The sequence below is a fragment of the Raphanus sativus genome, chromosome 9 (genome assembly GCF_000801105.2).
Source record: "Raphanus sativus cultivar WK10039 chromosome 9, ASM80110v3, whole genome shotgun sequence".
Classification (NCBI taxonomy): Eukaryota; Viridiplantae; Streptophyta; class Magnoliopsida; order Brassicales; family Brassicaceae; genus Raphanus; species Raphanus sativus.
Genome location: NC_079519.1, coordinates 24,859,517 through 24,879,525, shown reverse-complemented (window position 1 = coordinate 24,879,525; position 20,009 = coordinate 24,859,517). Strand labels below are relative to the sequence as shown.

At 33.0% G+C, this 20,009-nt stretch overlaps 3 protein-coding genes across 4 annotated transcripts; 2 read left to right on the top strand and 1 right to left on the bottom strand.

Annotated features, from left to right (window-relative positions):
* Window positions 1–4,647: 4,647 nt before the first annotated feature.
* LOC108827184 (probable indole-3-acetic acid-amido synthetase GH3.1) lies at window positions 4,648–7,047 on the top strand. The gene is made up of 2 exons (XM_018600541.2): window positions 4,648–5,167; window positions 5,400–7,047. The coding sequence occupies exons 1-2, from the start codon at window positions 4,746–4,748 to the stop codon at window positions 6,748–6,750; spliced, it is 1,773 nt and encodes a 590-aa protein (XP_018456043.2). The 5' UTR covers window positions 4,648–4,745; the 3' UTR covers window positions 6,751–7,047.
* Window positions 7,048–11,757: 4,710 nt separating this feature from the next.
* LOC108834671 (uncharacterized) lies at window positions 11,758–13,860 on the top strand. Of its 2 annotated transcripts, none has more exons than XM_018607999.2 (6): window positions 11,758–12,110; window positions 12,195–12,397; window positions 12,494–12,758; window positions 12,855–12,962; window positions 13,038–13,282; window positions 13,447–13,860. In XM_018607999.2, exons 1-6 carry the CDS (start codon window positions 11,868–11,870, stop codon window positions 13,550–13,552), a joined length of 1,170 nt encoding a protein of 389 aa, XP_018463501.1. In that variant the 5' UTR covers window positions 11,758–11,867; the 3' UTR covers window positions 13,553–13,860. The 2 variants fall into 2 exon arrangements, with proteins under 2 accessions (XP_018463501.1, XP_018463499.1); XM_018607997.2 differs by having other exon boundaries at window positions 11,760–12,110; window positions 12,192–12,397.
* A 4,894-nt stretch (window positions 13,861–18,754) lies between these two features.
* Window positions 18,755–19,580, bottom strand: LOC130500382 (gibberellin-regulated protein 7). Its single transcript, XM_056995382.1, has 2 exons — window positions 19,422–19,580; window positions 18,755–19,153 (listed from the first exon to the last, which is right to left on the bottom strand). Exons 1-2 carry the CDS (start codon window positions 19,501–19,503, stop codon window positions 18,909–18,911), a joined length of 327 nt encoding a protein of 108 aa, XP_056851362.1. The 5' UTR covers window positions 19,504–19,580; the 3' UTR covers window positions 18,755–18,908.
* Window positions 19,581–20,009: the final 429 nt, after the last annotated feature.

Genomic DNA, 20,009 nt, shown 5'->3' with positions numbered 1-20,009 from the left:
AGGTAATATGACTATTTTTTATATTGTAGAGCTGGTATATTGGTGATCTAGGGGTTTTAACTATTGGATGAATTATAATTTGTCTAAAGGTTATACTGCCTAATTTCCCTTAAAAATTATTATAATATTTAATATTTTACCAAAAAGAATTGTATAACTATTTAAGGGTCTATAGTGACACTCTTTACCATTGAGTGACACTCTTTACCATTGAGTTTGCACCATGTGGTCGAGTCCCTACGGTGTTCACCCATTCCTACAACGATGACTTGCTCTGATGAATAATTTTCCAATGAAGTTTTTGTTTTTGTTTTTTTAAACACCCTTAAGAAATGAAGTAATACGCTTTTTCGAGTAGATTAAATTTTATCTCATCAATATCAAAAAATAACTTTCAATTTTTATTTATAAGATTTTATACGAATTATGACATAGAACTAGGTTTCTTACGATTGTATTAGATGATGTTCGTTTGCTCATCTAGGTGATTCATTTGGGTGAAGATGCAAGTTGATGTTCGTTTTGTACATTAAAATGCTACATTCAGATGGATCACCCAACTGCATTTATGAAAATTCACCTCAAATTCTCATCCAAATGAGGGTAAATCTTCAAGACTCATCTGGGTGAAGGTGAGTCTTCATCCAAATTCTCATCCAAATGAGGGTAACAAAACAAATTCCCGTCAAAACCGAAAAATGTAATTTCTCGTTAAAATCGGAAAACACAATTTCTTGTCAAAATCGGGAAAACATAATTTCGCCAAAACCAGAAAATGTAATTTTCCGCCAAAATCGGAAAACGCAATATCCCGCCAAAATCGTTCGTCAAAATCGGGAAAAGGCAATTCCCGGCAAAACCAGAAAACGCAATTTCTCGCCAAAACCGGAAAACATAATTTCCACCAAAACCAAAAATGTCATTTTCCGTCAAAACCGAAAAACACAATTTCCCATCAAAACTGGAAAAACATAATTTTCCGCCAAAACCAAAAAACGCAATTTCTCGTGAAAACCGGGAAAATGCAATATCCCGCCAAACCGAAAAAACGCAATTTCTCTCAAAAATCGGAAAAACACACTTTCCCGCAAAAACCGGAAAACACACTTTTTCACCAAAACCGAGAAAATGAAATTTCCCTTCAAAACCGAAAAACGCAATTTCTCGGCAAAACCGAAAACGCAATTTTCCATCAGAACTCGAGAAACACAATTTCTCGTCAAAACCGGGAAAATGCAATTTCCCGCCAATTTTTTTTTAAAAGTCTATTTTTATTATTTTAGTAACAAGTACAGCTTGATGTAGATGCAAGTTAAAAAAAGCAAACAAACATAATTACATTCAGATGATTCATCTGGATGAATAAACAAAATGCAGAGACGAACAACACCCAGGTGAAGCATCTGGATAAGTCATCTAGATGGACTATCTGGATGTATTTTTCAGATAAATTTTTCAGATGTACAAACGAACACGGCCTTAGCCAATACATGACAAAGTTACATATTACATGACGAAAGCACTATGATTAACCTAAAAAAATTGTGTTACAAAAAAATACCTAAAATTTTAGATATGAAAATAATGATAATTGGTTTATAAATAATTTATAGCAAGTATTTATTTGCCAACAATTAGCTATACTAATTCGATTTAGATATCAATTCACAAAGCCTCTATATAATCAACATAAAATATAGAAGAATGAGAATTTTGAGCACCTAGCTATGTAATTTAGAACAAAGCTTAAAATGTTAATTTTTCCAAAAAGATTAAAAATTCTAAATAAATCAACACATCATGTAATTTACTTTTCCCCCAAAAATATTTTCCACGCTGCACATCTTCCTATGCAGTTCTAATAAAGAAAAGAAAGAAGCAGGCAATGTTGTGAAGAACTTTTTCGATAAAATGTTGTGAAGAAGTTCTTGAGAGTTAATATTTCTCGTTTGTTAGACAAAAAATAATCTTAATATAAAAATAAGGATTTTTTGTTAAGAAAAAGAAATTAGCTTACTGATGTTTTGTAAACTTGTTTTTGGTAAAACATTTTGTCAGTACTTAGAAACCTATATTAAATATTTTTTGATTAATTAAACGAAAATAGCAAATTTTAACTGATTGCTTCTTTTAAATTTCTAAATAGGGAATAGAGAACTGTGATGATCCATTAGTTTGTAATTGTCTATATTTGAAAACTGAAAATGGTGAGGCAAGAAAACATGCATGTATCGAATTAGGCATTTGTCTCATGTGCCCAAGGGGCCATTCCTTTCTGACTACCAAACCAGCAACACGTTTCCCTTTTATCAGGGCCCCGTTTCTCGCTCCTCTTCGATCTCTTTGATTTGAGAGGGCATAAGTAAAATTACCCTTCTCGAATATAGATTTAAAACTAACACCTAATGTTTTTTACTAACCGCAAAAGTTCTAGATTTTAAAACTATAATCTCGATTACCATTAAATTTCAATGGTTCAAAACATCATATTCTTTCGAAGCTCCTACTATATTAACAGAAAATAGTGTTACAATGATTTATTTTGCTTGGAACTTTTATTCATTTTTGGGTAGCTAGTGGCACATGCGACAATCTTCTTGACATGACGACAACAAAACATTAAACTCAATGACCATATCTCAACTCTTCCAACAAGACATGCGAGTTTAGGTAGTTCACTTCTATATGATTCGCTTCTTTTGTTTGTCATATATTTTGATAATTTGTGCGGAAACTGACGGAGTAAAACTATGGTTTAGTTCAGTTAGTTCAGTTCAATACTTTTTTTTGTAAGACAAAAAAAATCATTATATTATTCATATTATGGTGGTTTGGATAACCATGTCAGAATAAAATAACTAACAAAAAAAAATATATATGCATATATTAAGAAATAAAAAAATAGAGTATTTGCACTTCATACACACAAAATCTACTTTATTTGCACTCTATACCCTATTTCTCCCCAATTTTCTTTCCCCTGTCTTCATCATTTTCCCTCTATTCTATGGTATCTCACTTATTTTAGTATATTTAGCTAACTTGATCAAAAAAAATTGATAACTGTAAAGCTGAACTGAACCGTTGGTTTAGAGCTCAAAAGTGAATAAATTTTGAAAACCAAAAGGTCGGTTTCGATTTTATTTGTTTTGGCTAGAAGTCGCATGCCTACTTCCAACTATGATACTCATGACAACTGACCGTCTCATCGTGTAGCGATTCTACCATTAAGAAATCAAAAACCCTAAAATGCTGGTAGTAGTGTGATATTTGAGTTAATATAAATATATATAATGGGGAAAAGAAAGTGGGGAGAGACAAGAAACGCGTAGAGAAAGATGGTGACATGGCTATGGCCTAACCCCACATGCAAATCCCTCTTATCGTGCCATGTTGACGTTCTCTTTGGGTCCTACTTTGTTCCCTTCACCTTCAACATCCCTTCCTTTATTGTTGCCTCATTTCTTGTGTTCTCCTCTTTATTTTTATTAGTATCTAATCTACTAATTTATCTTTTATCATCTCCACAACACAATTCTCCAGCCAGTGTCTTTCCAGTCTCCTTCCTGTCAAAAGCCTTAATTAAATGTTAATTATTTCTAATTTTGTTTAATTTTTATTTTTCACATGTTTGAGTTCTACTACCTCCACTGGTTAACTCAATATCAAGTTAATTTCTTTTCTTTAAATGTGAATATTTAACTTTTCATTGTGATATGGTCAATAGTTACCTCATGCCCACGATGAAAACGTGGACCAAAGGACCCAAATTTTCTAAGATTTACTAAAAGGAACTTTTTTCTTTATCCATAAAATAGTCCCGCTTACCAGTTTACCAGAAAAGTCATATATTCTTTAGTTCTTTGCAGTATCTTGTTTTACCATTGTTGGCGGTATCTTTTTGAAGATTCCGTCCTATCAAGTTTTATACGTTAACTATTAGAATCCCCACAATTAAAACGTGAACACTAGCAAAGCTAAAACTTTGTTTTATGGCAATTAATTTTCTTGATTTGTTCGTTTGTGTTATTTCAAATAATACCGTAATGTAACTCTCAAGATCGTCTCTTATTTGTATTACCTAGTCAAAGTAAACTATGTGTGCAACTGGATTATCATATTTTGGAATGAAATAATGTGGAATAGTTGATTCCATTAATTTCAAATTTTTTTTACCATTTGCTATGAATGGAATGGAATGGTCATTCCACCAATTCCAAAAATAATTAGATAAAATACAAAGGAAACTATTCCAAAACAACTTTGTTCATGAATGAATGAAATGAATTTCATTCCATTTTCTGCAGTATTCTATTCCTTGAATTCCATTTATTTTTTATTCCTTTGATTTCATTTTAATTCATCAGTTACAGTATATATTAACTATTTAGCGTAAAATATGTATATTCTGCTTAAGAAAATGTGTTCACTGCGTTGTGTAATAATTTGATAGATCATAAAAGAGATTTGTCTTAGAGGAGCGCGTGCAATATCTTAGTTAAGATTGGAAAGTAATAAGTTTAGATTGATTATTTGAGGTTATTGTCCGATCTCACGTTTGTTTGGCCATGTGACGTGGCATTTCAGACCATCAGCCTCTATATAAATACGTACCCCCACCAAGCTCTTCAATCCCAAAACACATTCCAAATTGTAATAAACACAGACTTCTCTCTATAACTCAACTTCTTTGTCTTGGTTTAGTTTTTTCCTCTTCATAAAACAGAGACAAGAAAAGCACAACTATGGCCGTAGACTCTAGCCTCTCGTCGCCGTTGGGACCTCCAGCGTGTGAAAAAGACGCAAAAGCCCTCCGTTTCATCGAGGAAATGACTCGAAATGCAGATACGGTTCAGGAAAACCTCCTAGCGGAGATTCTTAGACGCAACGCTGAGACGGAGTACCTCCGTCGCTTCAAACTTGGAGGTGCCACAGACCGTGATACCTTTAAATCAAAGCTTCCAATCATTACCTACGAAGATCTCCAGCCCGAGATTCAACGTATCGCTGACGGAGACCGATCTCCCATCTTATCCGCCCATCCCATCTCCGAGTTCCTCACCAGTTCCGGAACCTCAGCCGGAGAGAGGAAACTCATGCCCACCATTCAAGAAGAGCTCGACCGTCGCCAGCTTCTTTATAGTCTCCTCATGCCCGTCATGAATTTGTAAGTCCTTCACATTGATAAAAACTTAGTCCTATGGTGTTTCAAGGTTAACAAAAAATATTTACCATCGGGTTACAAAAACAGCTGGTCCAAATTCAATCTAATGTTTCTTTACAAAATAAATAATAAACAAAAATAAAAAAAAAACATTGTAGACTACATATTTGTTAATTAAAACTTTCTTTATTATTTAGTTCAAGCGTTGACCATTTTCTCTTCCTTTCTGGAACAGGTATGTGCCAGGACTAGATAAAGGAAAGGGATTGTACTTCCTATTCGTTAAGTCCGAAACAAAGACACCTGGCGGGCTACCGGCTCGACCTGTCTTAACCAGCTACTACAAGAGTGATAAATTCAGGTCCCGACCATACGATCCTTACAACGTGTACACCAGTCCCAACGAAGCCATTCTCTGTCCCGACTCCTTCCAGAGCATGTACTCTCAGATGCTATGCGGCCTCCTTGACCGCCTCTCTGTCCTCCGAGTTGGCGCCGTTTTTGCCTCCGGTCTCCTCCGCGCCATCCGATTCCTCCAGCTTCATTGGTCTCGCTTGGCCAACGACATTGAGTCAGGCTCTCTCGACTCCGAGATAACCGACCCGTCTATAAGGCAGTGCATGTCCGATATTCTCAAACCGGACCAGAAACTAGCCGAGTTCATCCGGCGGGAGTGCGAGACCGAAAATTGGGAAGGAATCATCACCCGGATTTGGCCCAACACTAAGTACCTTGATGTCATCGTAACCGGAGCCATGGCTCAATACATCCCAACGTTGGAGTATTATAGCGGTGGCCTTCCGATGGCTTGCACAATGTACGCTTCCTCCGAGTGTTACTTTGGTTTAAACCTTAACCCGATGAGCAAACCATCTGAAGTTTCGTACACCATCATGCCCAACATGGCCTACTTCGAGTTTATCCCTCTTGGCGGCTCCAAGGCCGTCGAGCTTGTTGATGTAAAGATCGGCAAAGAGTACGAACTCGTCGTCACGACCTACGCCGGTCTATGTCGATACCGAGTTGGTGACATCCTCAGAGTCACGGGCTTCCACAACTCAGCACCTCAGTTTCATTTCGTGAGGAGGAAGAACGTCCTCCTCAGCATCGACTCCGACAAGACCGACGAATCTGAGCTCCAGAAGGCCGTGGAGAACGCATCGAAGCTGCTTCTCAAAGAGTGCGGCACACGTGTCGCGGAGTACACTAGCTACGCAGACACGAGCACGATCCCGGGACACTACGTTTTGTACTGGGAGTTGTTAGTGAGGGAGGGAGAGAGGCAACCGAGTCATGATACGCTGGCTCGATGCTGCCTCGAGATGGAAGAGTCGTTGAACTCGGTTTACCGGCAATGTCGAGTCGCTGACAACTCGGTTGGACCGTTGGAGATTAGGGTGGTAAGAAACGGAACGTTCGAGGAGTTGATGGACTATGCCATCTCAAGAGGTGCGTCGATAAACCAGTACAAGGTACCGAGGTGCGTGAACTTCACACCTATCGTGGAGCTACTTGATTCTAGGGTTGTGTCGGCACATTTTAGCCCAGCTTTACCGCATTGGACGCCGGAGAGGAGGAGGAGATAAGGGCAGGCCCATGTTTTTTCCTTCGTGAAGTCAAAGGCTTTAAATTGATATAAGCGCTTTGGTATTGTAATATAATTAGATTCCTCGTTGGTGATTAGTTTTTTTATTTTATTTTATTTTATTTTTCATAGTGTTTGTCTCATCTCGTTTATTTTTTCCATGTGGATTCCCTGTGTGTAATTTGTTTTCTGTTTCTAGCTGGGACCAAAAATCCTGATTAGAGAAGTTTTTATATACCCAGGGACCATGTATGCTTTGATGGAAATTAATGTCATTCTATCAGTAAATTTGTTTGAAGATGCATTGTGTAAAAGCGTTAGAAGTTTGGCATTAAAGAAAGACTTAACAGTTAACACGAACAAAGCGAGCTCAAGTTTGGATATGAATAGAGAATTAAGTTTGATTCCATATGAAGGTGTTTTAGAGTTTTCTTCTAGCTGTGTCAAGAACCATCCAGAGACAAAATGGATACTTCTGAAAAGTACCTAATAGATGTACCTTATTGAACCATGATGTAAGACAATCTCTCATATGATTTGTATATAATTAAAAAGTTTCTAACAGACTGTAAGTTTCTGAGTGCATATATCAATTTTCTTTTCCAAGTCTTCAGATTGCGCATCATAAAAAATGATGTAGGAATGTGTTTTTGATGTCTATCCATGATGTAAAAAATCTTAGTGACAACTGCTTAAACCATTACGAAGTATCTTTATAAAGTGAGTATTTGAAGAGCTTTAGAAGAAGGTAATCATTAGAAATTCCACTGATTTTGATAGCAAGATACTAAATCCTTGAACTGCTCCAAATGGTCCATAGGATGTTCATGTGAGAGCTCATGATAAAGCTGCTCTCCCACGATTATAAAGTAAGCATGCTTCTACTCGAAATCATGTCTCTAGAAAATATGAGTACGAATTGCATACATGTTGGTGTAATACTAATCTGGACAGTTGTATTCATTAAACATTCTAGATTGAGCGGTTTGACCGGATCCATACTCGTGTCTGTGTCGAGCTCTTACCAAAGAAGATGTCGACGACACTCCTGGATCGAGCGGTTTGACCGGATCCATACTCGTGTCTATGTCGAGCAATACTAAAGACTTTGTATTCTGCTTTCTTGAACATCTACGAGTTTCTTCATCATTTTGTTCAAAATGGCTTTATAATTTTTATAGTGCTCCAAAACATATATAGATCTGAAAAGATGATAAAATAGATGTGAAGCACAATATAAAGACTTTAAAATATACTATTTCTCAAAACTAGTAAAATTCATAGTATATCAAAGGTCGTAGATATCAAGAACCATAATTTCATTCTTTCTCCACTGTGTGATGATTCGGTTGGGGAGCTGCGCCGATTCTTAATGTAGATCGGCAGGAGAGTAAGGCTTCAGCTTGGTCAAGACCTACAGAAAAAGACCATGATCAAATATCCCATTTAGGAAGTCGATGAACGTCAAGATGCATGTCGATCTATTGAAAAGAGCTATTAGTGTCTCACATCGTTTAGATCTATTGAAAAGAGCTATTGAAAAGACCTACAGAAAAAGACCATGTTCAAATGGCTTTATAATTTTTATAGTGCTCCAAAACATATATAGATCTGAAAAGATGATAAAATAGATGTGAAGCACAATATAAAGACTTTAAAATATACTATTTCTCAAAACTAGTAAAATTCATAGTATATCAAAGGTCGTAGATATCAAGAACCATAATTTCATTCTTTCTCCACTGTGTGATGATTCGGTTGGGGAGCTACCGATTCTTAATGTAGATCGGCAGGAGAGTAAGGCTTCAGCTTGGTCAAGACCTACAGAAAAAGACCATGATCAAATATCCCATTTAGGAAGTCGATGAACGTCAAGATGCAGGTCGATCTATTGAAAAGAGCTATTAGTGTCTCACATCGTTTATGATGTGTGTTCCTTGGGCATATATAAGTGTGTGGGCAATCCTCCACTCTTAAGCTAGCTTTTGGGTGTGAGTTAGACCCATCACTAATATGGTATCAGAGCCCATGGTGAAAAGTCCAGCAGATGATTTCCCATATAAATAGTTGTCTACCTATGTAGCCTATATAAATGGCCCATTTTGCTGTGGTATGTCCGAGATGTTGGGTTTGGACTGTTTCCGCTGGACCGTTTCCCATCCACATTTCGAGAGGGGCTATTAGAGTTCCACATCGTTTATGATGTGTGTTCCTTGAGCATATATAAGTGTATGGGCAATCCTCCACTTTTAAGTTAGCTTTTGGGTGTGAGTTAGGCTCATCACTAATAAGAGTTTCATGCAAGTTAACCAATAATTTCAAATCTTTCTTTATTTTTGTATCACTGCAGATTAAAAATCTGCTTGCTTTCAGTATATATCTCTTTCTCTATGAGTACTTAACGTGAAAACCTCACGCAGAGAATATGATTGTAGGGACGATGGATTTCGAAGAACCCTTTGTAAACAATAGTGCAGAAAGGTAGATATACAATTTCTTTTTGAGGATTCTGAAAAAAACTCAAAGCCAAAGAATCGAACCGATTCTGATCCTAAAAAATAGTGCCATACCCGAATTAAAATTGATTAAATATTCTAACGGTTCATAACCCGATTCTGAATTGATCCGAACCAAAATATTTTGGGTACATAAATGTATCCGTAATAGATTTATATATCTAATTATATTAACTATTTTTAAATTTAATATATAAAAATACATAAAATATATAAGATATTTTGAAATTATCCAAAATATTTGAAAACATATAAAATAGTGAAAATTAAATGTTTAAAATAGTTAAACATAGCATATCAAATATAATTAAAATATCTATTGACTTTCTATCTAAACTAGGTGTTTTGCCCGCACCTGCGGGCTTAATAGTTTAAAAAAAATTATAAACAAATCTACTATAAAAAAAATTTTAAACAAATCTACTATAAATTAAAAACCTTATTGAAAAATTATTCTCATGCTTTTGAAATATTTAATAATTAACTAAATATTATTTTTTATATTCAATATTTTTTTTATTTTAATAAAATATCCATATATACATACATTATATTTATTTTTAAAATATATGATGTAAAATATTTTAAATAATATATAATATAATCTTTTAGATAATGATGAATACCAAACTAATGAATTTTTTTATTTATGGGTAAATATATATTAAAAATATAACCTAATTATTTATTAAGAATAATAACAAATTTAACGTTTTAAATTTAAACGTGAGAGCAAAAAATTATTTTGTAAATAATAGTATAAATAATTTTGAATTTTCCGCTAATTCTTTTGGAAATTATCACAACGATTTTAAACATATAATAATAAATTATTATATGTATTTATTATTATATATAGTAATAAATTATTATTGTATCAATGCTTTTGATATTTGTATTATTATAAGTGATTTTAAACATATAATAATAGTATACATAAGTAATTTTATCTAAGTTTATAATTATTTATGGGTAATTATAAACATATATGTAATACTTTAATATTACTAAATTATATGTATAAGTTTCGCTATGATATTATCTTTAGCATATTTTAATTATTTTAAAGATAATGACAAATTATCGGTTAAATCACTAAAATTATTTATTAATTAATATTAATAGTTAAGCAAAAAATATGAGTAAATGTATAATTATGAATAGCATCACAAATAAGCAAATTCACTTCTCAAATAATAGTTTAGATAGATAGATTGTTTAATATATTAATTTTAATTTTTATAATAGAAATAATTATTTTAAGATAACAACACAATATATAAGAATGATCTTATTTTTAAACATAATTAATATTATTAATATAAATTTGTTTTAACTATATAATAAATTCAGATATAATAGTAAATATATAAATAAATTGTTATATATCTTATTTTTTAACTTTTATAACAAAATAATAATTTCAAGATAACAACACAATATATAAGTTATCTTATTTTATTAAAAATTAATCTGATTAATATAAATTCGTTTTTAATTATATAGAAATATCTTAGAAAATATATTTATACAAAATGGTTTTAGTTGGTTAATATTTAATTATAAATAGTTTATATGTTATTTTATATCTTTTATAATTGAAAAAATAAATTTAAGATAACAACACAATATATAAGAATCATCATATTTAAAAAATTCTAATATTATTAATAAAAATCGTTTTTAATTATATAATCAACTATATATAAAATTCATTAAAGGTAATATTGACTTTAACCACTTAATTATTATAAATTGTTTTATATCTTATTTTAACTTTTATGATTGAAAAATATTTTAGTATAACAAGAAAATTCATAAGAATTATCTTATTTAAAAAATAATATTAATAAAAATTAATATTGATTTTAACCACTTAATTATTATAAATTGTTTTATACCTAATTTTTAAATTTTATAATTGAAAAATATTTTAAGATAACAACACAATATATGAGAATTATTTTATTTTTTAAAAAATAAACAATATTATTAATAAATTTCGTTTTGGTTATATAATTATTTATATATATATAATTCATTAAGGGTAGTATAGATATTAACCACTCTAACTTTTAACGTGGGAGCTCCGTTGCGAAAAATTACTTCGCAAATAATAGTATAGATATTCAAAAAAAAAATTTGTGGGTTAAGATTTTGAAAAATTTAAAATATATAGTAAATTTAATTGTTTTTAAAAGATAATTTAAAAAAATTATTTGAATATGAATCGAATCTGCAAAAATACAAATTAAATTCGAATCCAAATTTATAAATATTCGAACGAGGTTGAAATCTTTACCCCAAAAATCTAAAATTCAAACCAAACACGAATATATACTTCAAGCCCATTCCTAGTTTTTCTAAACAACTGAAACCGGATGGCGAATAACAAAACCGGGCTACTACCGGTTCAACAACTAAGCGAAGCCACCGCAGCAAAACGGTTAACAGCAAACCGTCTTCGTCGTTTTTGTCACGTTCCGGTTTGTTTTGTGGCCAACAATTACTCGAAATCAGACTCGCAGAAAGGGAAAATTAGGGTTTGAGCTAAGAGGAAGAGAAAGAGGAGGAAGAAGAATTATCGCCATCAAGCTTCCTGATGGCGATGACGACGACGAATATCTCTTCCTTCTCCCTTTCTCTTCCTCAAGTCTTCACCATCCGTAACAACAAACCCGCAAACCCTCCTCCTCCCTTCCTTTTCCCTCGGCTCAACTCGAGATTCCGACCCCTCACTCTCACCGCTTCCGCCTCAGCTTCTCCCAACAGTTTCAGCGACGATGGCAGCGGCTTCTCCCTCGACGATTTCGCACTCCATTCCGATTCTCGATCACCTAATAAGGTTTCTTTCTTCCTTCTATTCAATCTTCTTTTTTTCTAAAAAAAAAAACTTAATTTGAATTTTGTTTTTTTTTTGTCTCAGAAGTGGTTACTTGCAGATCTAATCCAAGAGATAGAACCATTAGATGTGAGTCTGATTCAGAAAGATGTTCCACTCACTACTTTGGACGCTATGAAAAGAACAATCTCAGGAATGTTGGGTCTTCTTCCTTCTGATAGGTTTCAAGTCCATATCGAATCTCTTTGGGACCCTCTGTCTAAGCTACTCGTCTCTTCCATGATGACTGGGTATGTTCCAGTTCACTTACTACTGTTTTTGTTTTTTTATGGACTGCACAAAACGACACGAAAGAGTGTGTCTTTTTTGATATAACTGTCTGTTAGGTATACATTGAGGAACGCAGAGTATCGGCTTTTTCTTGAAAAGAACCTTGACATGGATGATGATGAGGACCTGGAAAGCCACGCTACAGAGAAAGGGACTGATACGGAACACGGTGACGACGTTTCTGTTGAGAATAATGCTTCTTCATCCACAAAGGATAGCAACCTCTCTGAAATGATTGATAAAGAAGGTCTTGGCAGAGTATCCTCTGAAGCTCAAGAATATATCTTCCGTCTGCAGTCACAATTGTCTTCTGTGAAAAAAGTATTATGAAAATCCATCTCTTTTTATATAATTAAAAAGAAAATGTCAAAAAGTTTCCTGTTCACACATGTTATGATGTCGCTGCTGGCATTACAGGAATTACAAGAAGTGAGGCGAAAAAACGCTGCCCTTCAAATGCAGCAGTTTGTTGGCGAAGAGAAGAATGATTTGTTAGACTATTTAAGATCGTTGCAACCTGAGAAGGTTTGTGTTAAAAATCACAATGCTGCTTTCCTTTTTCCGGTTCTCCTTCTAAACTATGTTTTTTTATCTTAACAGGTAGCTGAGTTGTCAGAACCCGCGGCTCCTGAGGTGAAAGAGACGATCCACTCTGTTGTTCACGGTCTTCTCGCAACCCTTTCACCGAAAATGCACTCTAAATTGCCCGCATCGGAAGCTCCACCTACTGAAACTGTAAATGCTAAAGGCGATGAAGATTGTGCTGAGCTTGTAGAGAACACTTCGCTTCATTATCAACCTCTCATCTCACTAACTCGAGATTACCTTGCTCGTCTTCTCTTCTGGTTAGATTTTGCCTTGCTTTCTCTCCCTCTCTTGCTTGCTAGGGTTTAGCATGGAATTACAGAGCACAAATAGATCCTCGCAAAAAGAAGCTTTATTGTGAATTAGTTCTATTATCAAAGGCATCTTTTAATTATATCACGGCGTGTCTGTTTTTTCTTTGAAGGTGCATGTTGTTAGGACACTATCTCAGAGGTTTGGAATATCGAATGGAACTAATGGAGGTTCTAAATTTGACATGCGATGCTAATGGGTCTGAAAACGTTGCTTGAAGCTTATCTTTATGTTTCTCAATATCTTCTTTTAAATGTTTTGTATCACTGGCCTTTACTTTCATACTTGAACCAACAAAGTGTGCAAGTGGAGGGGAAGACTGGCCAGCGTTGGAGCTTTAGATCATGCACATATATGCATTTTGGAGCTGGCCTGACCAATTCGTTTTGTATTGTATTGTTGGAAGGAATAATTGAACTCTAGAGATTGCTCTTTGCTAAAATTTGTTTTGTATTGTATTGTTGGACCTGTAAAGCAATAAAGCTAAATGTAACTATATTGGGGAATATACTTGTTTGGTCATTAATACATGAAGGAATGAAATGTGAGTGCTCTTATTATACTCGTGCGCATGTGAAAAAAACACATCGAAAGAGCCAAAATTAGAGTTCGTTTTAGCTTCCAAATTGCAGAATCCTCGTAAACTAAAGAATGACTTTTCACATCAGTCCCCAAACCGGTGACGCGACAAATACGAGCAGCTTGTACAAGTGCACAATCACAAAACCAACTCGTCTCCTGGAGGATCGGCATGGCGTTCACCTGACCGCCACTCACGACCGATGAGCGAGACTCACCTATCCTAGTTTTGAATTGTTTTTTTTTTGGTAAAAATGTTATTACCAAGTTTTGAATTGTTAATGTGGATTGATCAGTGCTTTCTTACTTTTAGTAAAATCTCAGAGTCATGCATTCACGGGATGGATGAACATTGTGTATATAAATAATTTTTACATATTATTACTTATTTTTCATTATTTTACATATTATAAAATAATAAGTATATATTAAATAATCAAGAAACTAGTAGATATTACATATATAATTAATTTTTTGCGATCATATAAATCAAAACAATCATTTTTGTTAATTTAAATCATTTTATGGTAAAAAAATTCAAACAAAATAGTATATAATTAAATTTAAACAATATTAACATAAATATATAGTATAATTTTAATATGGTTATATGTTAAATTAGTCTTTTTAATTTCTTTTTCTAAAACCCTAAAACACTGTAAAAGAATATTTTATAGTTGTTTTTAAAAGAAAAAAATCCTAAGCAAAAGAGATTTGTTTCATATTTTTAGATCATAACAAAAAAAAACCGTAAAAACTTATTTGATCAAAAATAAAGCATAGGCATATGTTAATTCCCATTGTCTTTTGATATTATCTTTTGCATTACTTTATTGTGGTTGCATCTTTTCACTTACAATTGGTTTTAGAGCGGGTAATATAAGTTACTGGTGTGATCCTGAAAGGTGAAGATGTATACTTGTTATATGCAGAAGACAATCATATTGGATGATGGCTAGTATGGTCATTAGAAGGCGCGCATGAAGCTGATGGTTCGAGGAATCAATGTGAGTTCGTGGAAAGCTATGAAGATTGGGTGCATGGACACCTGTGAAGACTAGGTGGGGAGCCTACCATAGTTACAATAGGGGGAAGAAGCCAAAGTCGAAAGAGACAATACAAGGAGTTATTCGAGAGATAGTTCTATGATTGCATCAGAGCTTGATACAATATGCATGAAGAAACATAGGGGTGTGTATGTGATGTAAGTCTTGACATCTAAGCATCTGTTTTATCTTAGTATGCAATCAAACTGGGGGAGAATTGATGACGTTATGGTCTAATGAATGCATATCTCATGAAGGAGAAAAAATCATGGTGATAGACGTCCTGGTGTAGATGTTGCTTATCTCATATGGGGAAAAGCATATTTATTGTAGAAGATGAAGATAATGCAAGTTTTGTGTGGGGGGGAGGGGGGGAAGGGGAGGGTGGAGGCATATCGAATGTGAAAGTTTTCAAGTGAGAAAACATGGTTGTTGAACAAGAAGAATAATAAGATTGACTGACACATCAAGTTAAAAGGGGGAGACTGAAGGTGCAAACAAGAACATGTAGATGATCAATGATAGATGCATTAGTCATTAATATATGAGATATGCGGAATGGTAGAGACCATGTGGATGCAAGATTCTGTAGCTTGAGAAGGATAAACTTGAGGGTTTATATCTTGACGAAGTTGTTTAAGTAATTATTGATGCAGTATTTGTCAGAATGCAACAGGAGGCATGCAGAGTGGTGGAGATCATATGGATGCAAGATGCTGAACTAGGGTAGAATAAGTTTATATTGTGGAGAAAATGCAAGAAAACTAATTTGTGGAGTAAGTTTATGCTTTTAATGAAAAAATATTAAGAATTTCAAGAAAAATGAAAGGATGCTTATTAATATGGAAATTGTATGTATTCATGGTTCCTTGGACAAGAGTTTTGGAAATGTGAAGATCACTATAAAATAGCTATAGAGTTGTTTGTATTCCATAAGACACTGAAATTATTATTATAGAGAAATAGTGAAAATCTCTTAAGAATGTTCTTGAATCGCGCTGAAGTAAACGCTGAACTATCGACGATAAAAAGACAGGTTTGGATAGATTATGAAATTTTTGTTAATAGTTGGTATGATGTTAATAAATTGTGTAAAATTGATTAAGCAAATCTTATAATTGATTGTTTAGTCGATTTTTAATAAAGAATAGACTTTTGCTAATTCTCATTATCTCTTGATTTATTTTTATCTGCTTTATTGTGATTGTATCTTTTTGTTCACAGATTAGATTTTTTTTTCTCTGGTATCTGGATACTTTCCAAAGAGATCTGCTTAACGTCTAATGATCGTCCCTAGAACTAAATCGGGGAGCCAACCCACAGATCATGATAGTTACATCTATACTATTAAAGTACAAGCACATTTGAATTTTTTACTAAACATGCCCTTTTTTAACTCACATTGCTTATTTCATTAAGAGCAATCAAGTAATACTAATAACATATCTATATTGGGTCATTTTTTTTATCCAGCCCACTCCCAACATCAGATCTTTTTTGGGCCATTTGGGCCGATCAAGAAATCATATCCAATTCTTATTTTTTCCTCCAAGTTCAAATAATTTATTTTCAACCATTCTTAATATTTTGTGTAGTGTAAAAAAATTAATCACTTAATTATTATGTTTTTTTCTTTTTAATATAACTTAAGCATTCATAAAAAATTTGATTTTTTTCATTGAAAAGTATAAATCTTTATTAAGAGTATATAATATTTTATTTAAAAAATTAACAACATAATAAAATTAAGTTATACCAACTTAGTTCATTAAAAATAAACTTTAATTTTCTAAACATAAATACTCATTAGATCTGAACGTTCGGGTACCCATTCGGGTACGGATCGGTTTTTTCGGGTATCAGGTTTTTCAGCTTATATTCATCACTGTAGGAATCGGTTTTGAAATTAAACTCCATTCAGATATTATAAAATTTTGGGTCAGGTTCGAGTCGGGTCTTTCCGGGTGGGTTCGGTTCTCATGCATAAGAACCTGAAAATAACCAAATAACCAAAGTATCTAAAACGGGTTTGGTTATTTGTACTCAAAGTAACCAAAGTATCCAATTCGGTTCAAATTTTTATATCCAAATTACTCAAAAATAACCAAAAATAACCAAAAATATCCAATCTATACAGTTTTTTGGATAAACTTTTATTCAAACTATCATATTTTATCCAAAAATACTCAAAAGTATTGAAAATAACTACTATATTTAACTTATAATATTAATTTAAAATATTAAAATAATTATAAATATAATTATAACATAGATTTTTAGATATATATTCACATTTCAGATATCTTCGGATACTCATTCAGTTCTCGGTTCGGGTCGGGTTCGGGACCGGTTCTTCGGATATAGCAATTTAGAACTCATTCAGATATTTACCCCGGGTCTGATCGGGTTTGGAACCCTGATTTTCGGGTCGGTTTCAGGTTGGTTCTTCGGATCCGGATATTGTGCTCAGGCCTATACTCATTTAAAATGAAACACGATAAAGAAAAATAAAAGGCTTAAGTCTTTTATAAAAAAAACAAATATATGAAAATATGACATTTACTAAATATTTGTCAATTTAAAAAAATAAAGGAAAATAAATCCGCGTTGTAATTAAAAAAAATAAAAGAAAATAAATTCGCGCTTTGAAAGCGCGGGTCAAAATCTAGTTTCCTAATTAATTCATAAATGACTCGTTTCATTATGCCCTGAAAAATATTGGAAAAATCTAAAAACATAGACAATGAAGTAGTTGAAGCACGTGATGAACCTAACACGATAGTCAGTCTTTTAAAACCTTGTAGAAGTTGTCGCAATTCTCTCATATATTTACCAAACACGTTCATCGCTTTCTTTTAAAAGCATTAGCCCTCACACTCGTTTGTACGTAAAATACAATTTTGGATTAAGAAAATATTTGTGAGAAATAATTTGTTCCAAAAAAAACTATTTATACGATTATTGATTCAAAAAATTATTTATATCACCGATTCATGCAATGTATTGATTTATTGTATGGTTGATAAATACTGTTTTAAACAGGGGCGGACCCACGTTGTGGGAGGGTGGGGCATGTGCCCCATACTGATTATATTATTTTCCTGAGCAAATATAAGTTGTTGATCAATTAGATCAGTTGGTTACCCGTAATGACAATAGTGGGAAGGGATTAGTGTTCAATTCCCCACACTAATAAGTCTTGTGTCACATTTTTCTTTTTATTATCATTTTCTTCTTAGCTATATCTCATATTTTCCTTTTTTCCTCCATTATCATTTCTTCTTGTTACATTTTATATTTTCAATACACATTAGTTTATCAGTTTTTTTGTCAATATGTTATTTGAAAATATAATAAATCATTTTTAGTAAATCAAGATAATTTGGATCTGATTTACAAAATGTTATTTTTTCATCATATAGTTGGTCAAAATCATTTTATATTAAAGAAATTTATAAATTAACGAAAAATAATTTTTATTAATTATTTTAAAGATTCAGATTTTTAAAATAATTGTAAGTTTTATTTTTCTAAATAAAAATTGCATAAACGTAATTTTACTTATCATTATTTTTACCTTTTGTTATATCATTTATTTGTGCCTCATGCAAATATTTAGTCTGGATCCGCCCCTGGTTTTAAAACCCTTTTTACACATTGCAATCATCATTCTGCAAATAGTTTCTTTACAAATTTGCTTTAACCATTTTGACTTGCTTCAATTTTTTAATCGGTGAAATACGAAATATGTGGAGTTATGAATAGCTTCGATTCATTGGTAAGTTTAAAACCAAATTAACACCGGGAATCACTTATCAAAGAAAAAACATCGGGAATTACAAAGGACAATTGAAGGGAAAACCCATAAGGAAAAGATCCATATATAGTTCACCGGATCTTTCTTTTTTTTTATTTATTTAAAAATTTGGATGGAGATCGAGATGTATAATCAAGGACACTTGGGAGTCTTTTTGCTGCTGAGCTTGTCACGATAGCAAGCACACTCATGCTTGTTCCCGTAAGTTCCTGAAGGAACACACTTACACTCTTTGCAGCATATCCCACAATACTTCAAACATCTATCCTTCATACCTGCTTCTTCGCATCTCACTTCACACTTCCCTCCACACCATTTCTCTAACTCTGCACCATCTTTGATCTCCGGCGCTGGAGCTACCGCACCAGTACCACCACCTTCATCATCATGAAATATTAATTCCAGATTTTATTTACACGTATATTTATACCCTTATAAAAAGTTTCGCATGTTATGCAATGTAGAGTAAGTTCACTTATCTTTGCTGAATATTTAATCAATAAGTATCAAAAATATATATATATATATATATATATATATATATATATATATATATATTACCTAAATCAGGTAGACCAAGTAATACCATAGTTAGTTGTGTAAAGTAGATTAAGAAGAAAAGAGTCTTCGAAGAGATTAACAAACCTGAGATAGTTAGCGAAGCAAGAGATGAAGTTATAAGAAGAAGTGAGGCAACAGAGAATATGGAGACTGCAATTATCTTCATGTTTAATTTCACTCGTTCTCTTTAAGTCACTGAGGATGGTTAGCAAGGATCAAGTTTATATTGTCCTTGTGATCTCTTTATTGGCCTTTTATAGGCCAAGCTACCAACTTCATTATTTTTAGTGGACTTATATTACTAGACATTGATCCGCACATCCGTGCAATTATTAATTCTTACATTTTATCAGTGTTTTGAAAATCGGATCGGACCGGCCGGTCGAACCGGTCCGACCGTGACTCGCTGAAGAAGCCGAGTCCGGTTCGGTCTAAAACCCGAATTTGATAAAAACCAGTAAAACCGGCTGAAACCCGGTAAAACCGGTGATCCGGTTTAATTTGAAAACCCGGTTCTTAAAAATGAACATATAATTAAGTGTTTTAATTCTTACTAGCTAAAATTTAATATTTTATAATTAGTGTTCAACTATCACTAATTAATTAATTTTTTATTTTTCTGAGAAAAATATGAAAAATATATTTTTGACTCTCATATACTATTTTTAGTTT

Excerpts from the sequence above, each read along its gene's own strand:
- LOC108827184 (XM_018600541.2), top strand. The coding sequence starts at position 4,746 with ATGGCCGTAGACTCTAGCCTCTCGTCGCCGTTGGGACCTCCAGCGTGT. Across the intron at positions 5,168-5,399 it reads CTCATGCCCGTCATGAATTT|GTATGTGCCAGGACTAGATA; the intron begins GTAAGTCCTTCA and ends TTTCTGGAACAG.
- LOC108834671 (XM_018607997.2), top strand. The coding sequence starts at position 11,868 with ATGGCGATGACGACGACGAATATCTCTTCCTTCTCCCTTTCTCTTCCT. Across the intron at positions 12,111-12,191 it reads ATTCTCGATCACCTAATAAG|AAGTGGTTACTTGCAGATCT; the intron begins GTTTCTTTCTTC and ends TTTTTGTCTCAG. Across the intron at positions 12,963-13,037 it reads GATCGTTGCAACCTGAGAAG|GTAGCTGAGTTGTCAGAACC; the intron begins GTTTGTGTTAAA and ends TTATCTTAACAG.
- LOC130500382 (XM_056995382.1), bottom strand. The coding sequence starts at position 19,503 with ATGAAGATAATTGCAGTCTCCATATTCTCTGTTGCCTCACTTCTTCTT. Across the intron at positions 19,154-19,421 it reads TGCTTCGCTAACTATCTCAG|GTGGTGGTACTGGTGCGGTA; the intron begins GTTTGTTAATCT and ends ATGATGATGAAG.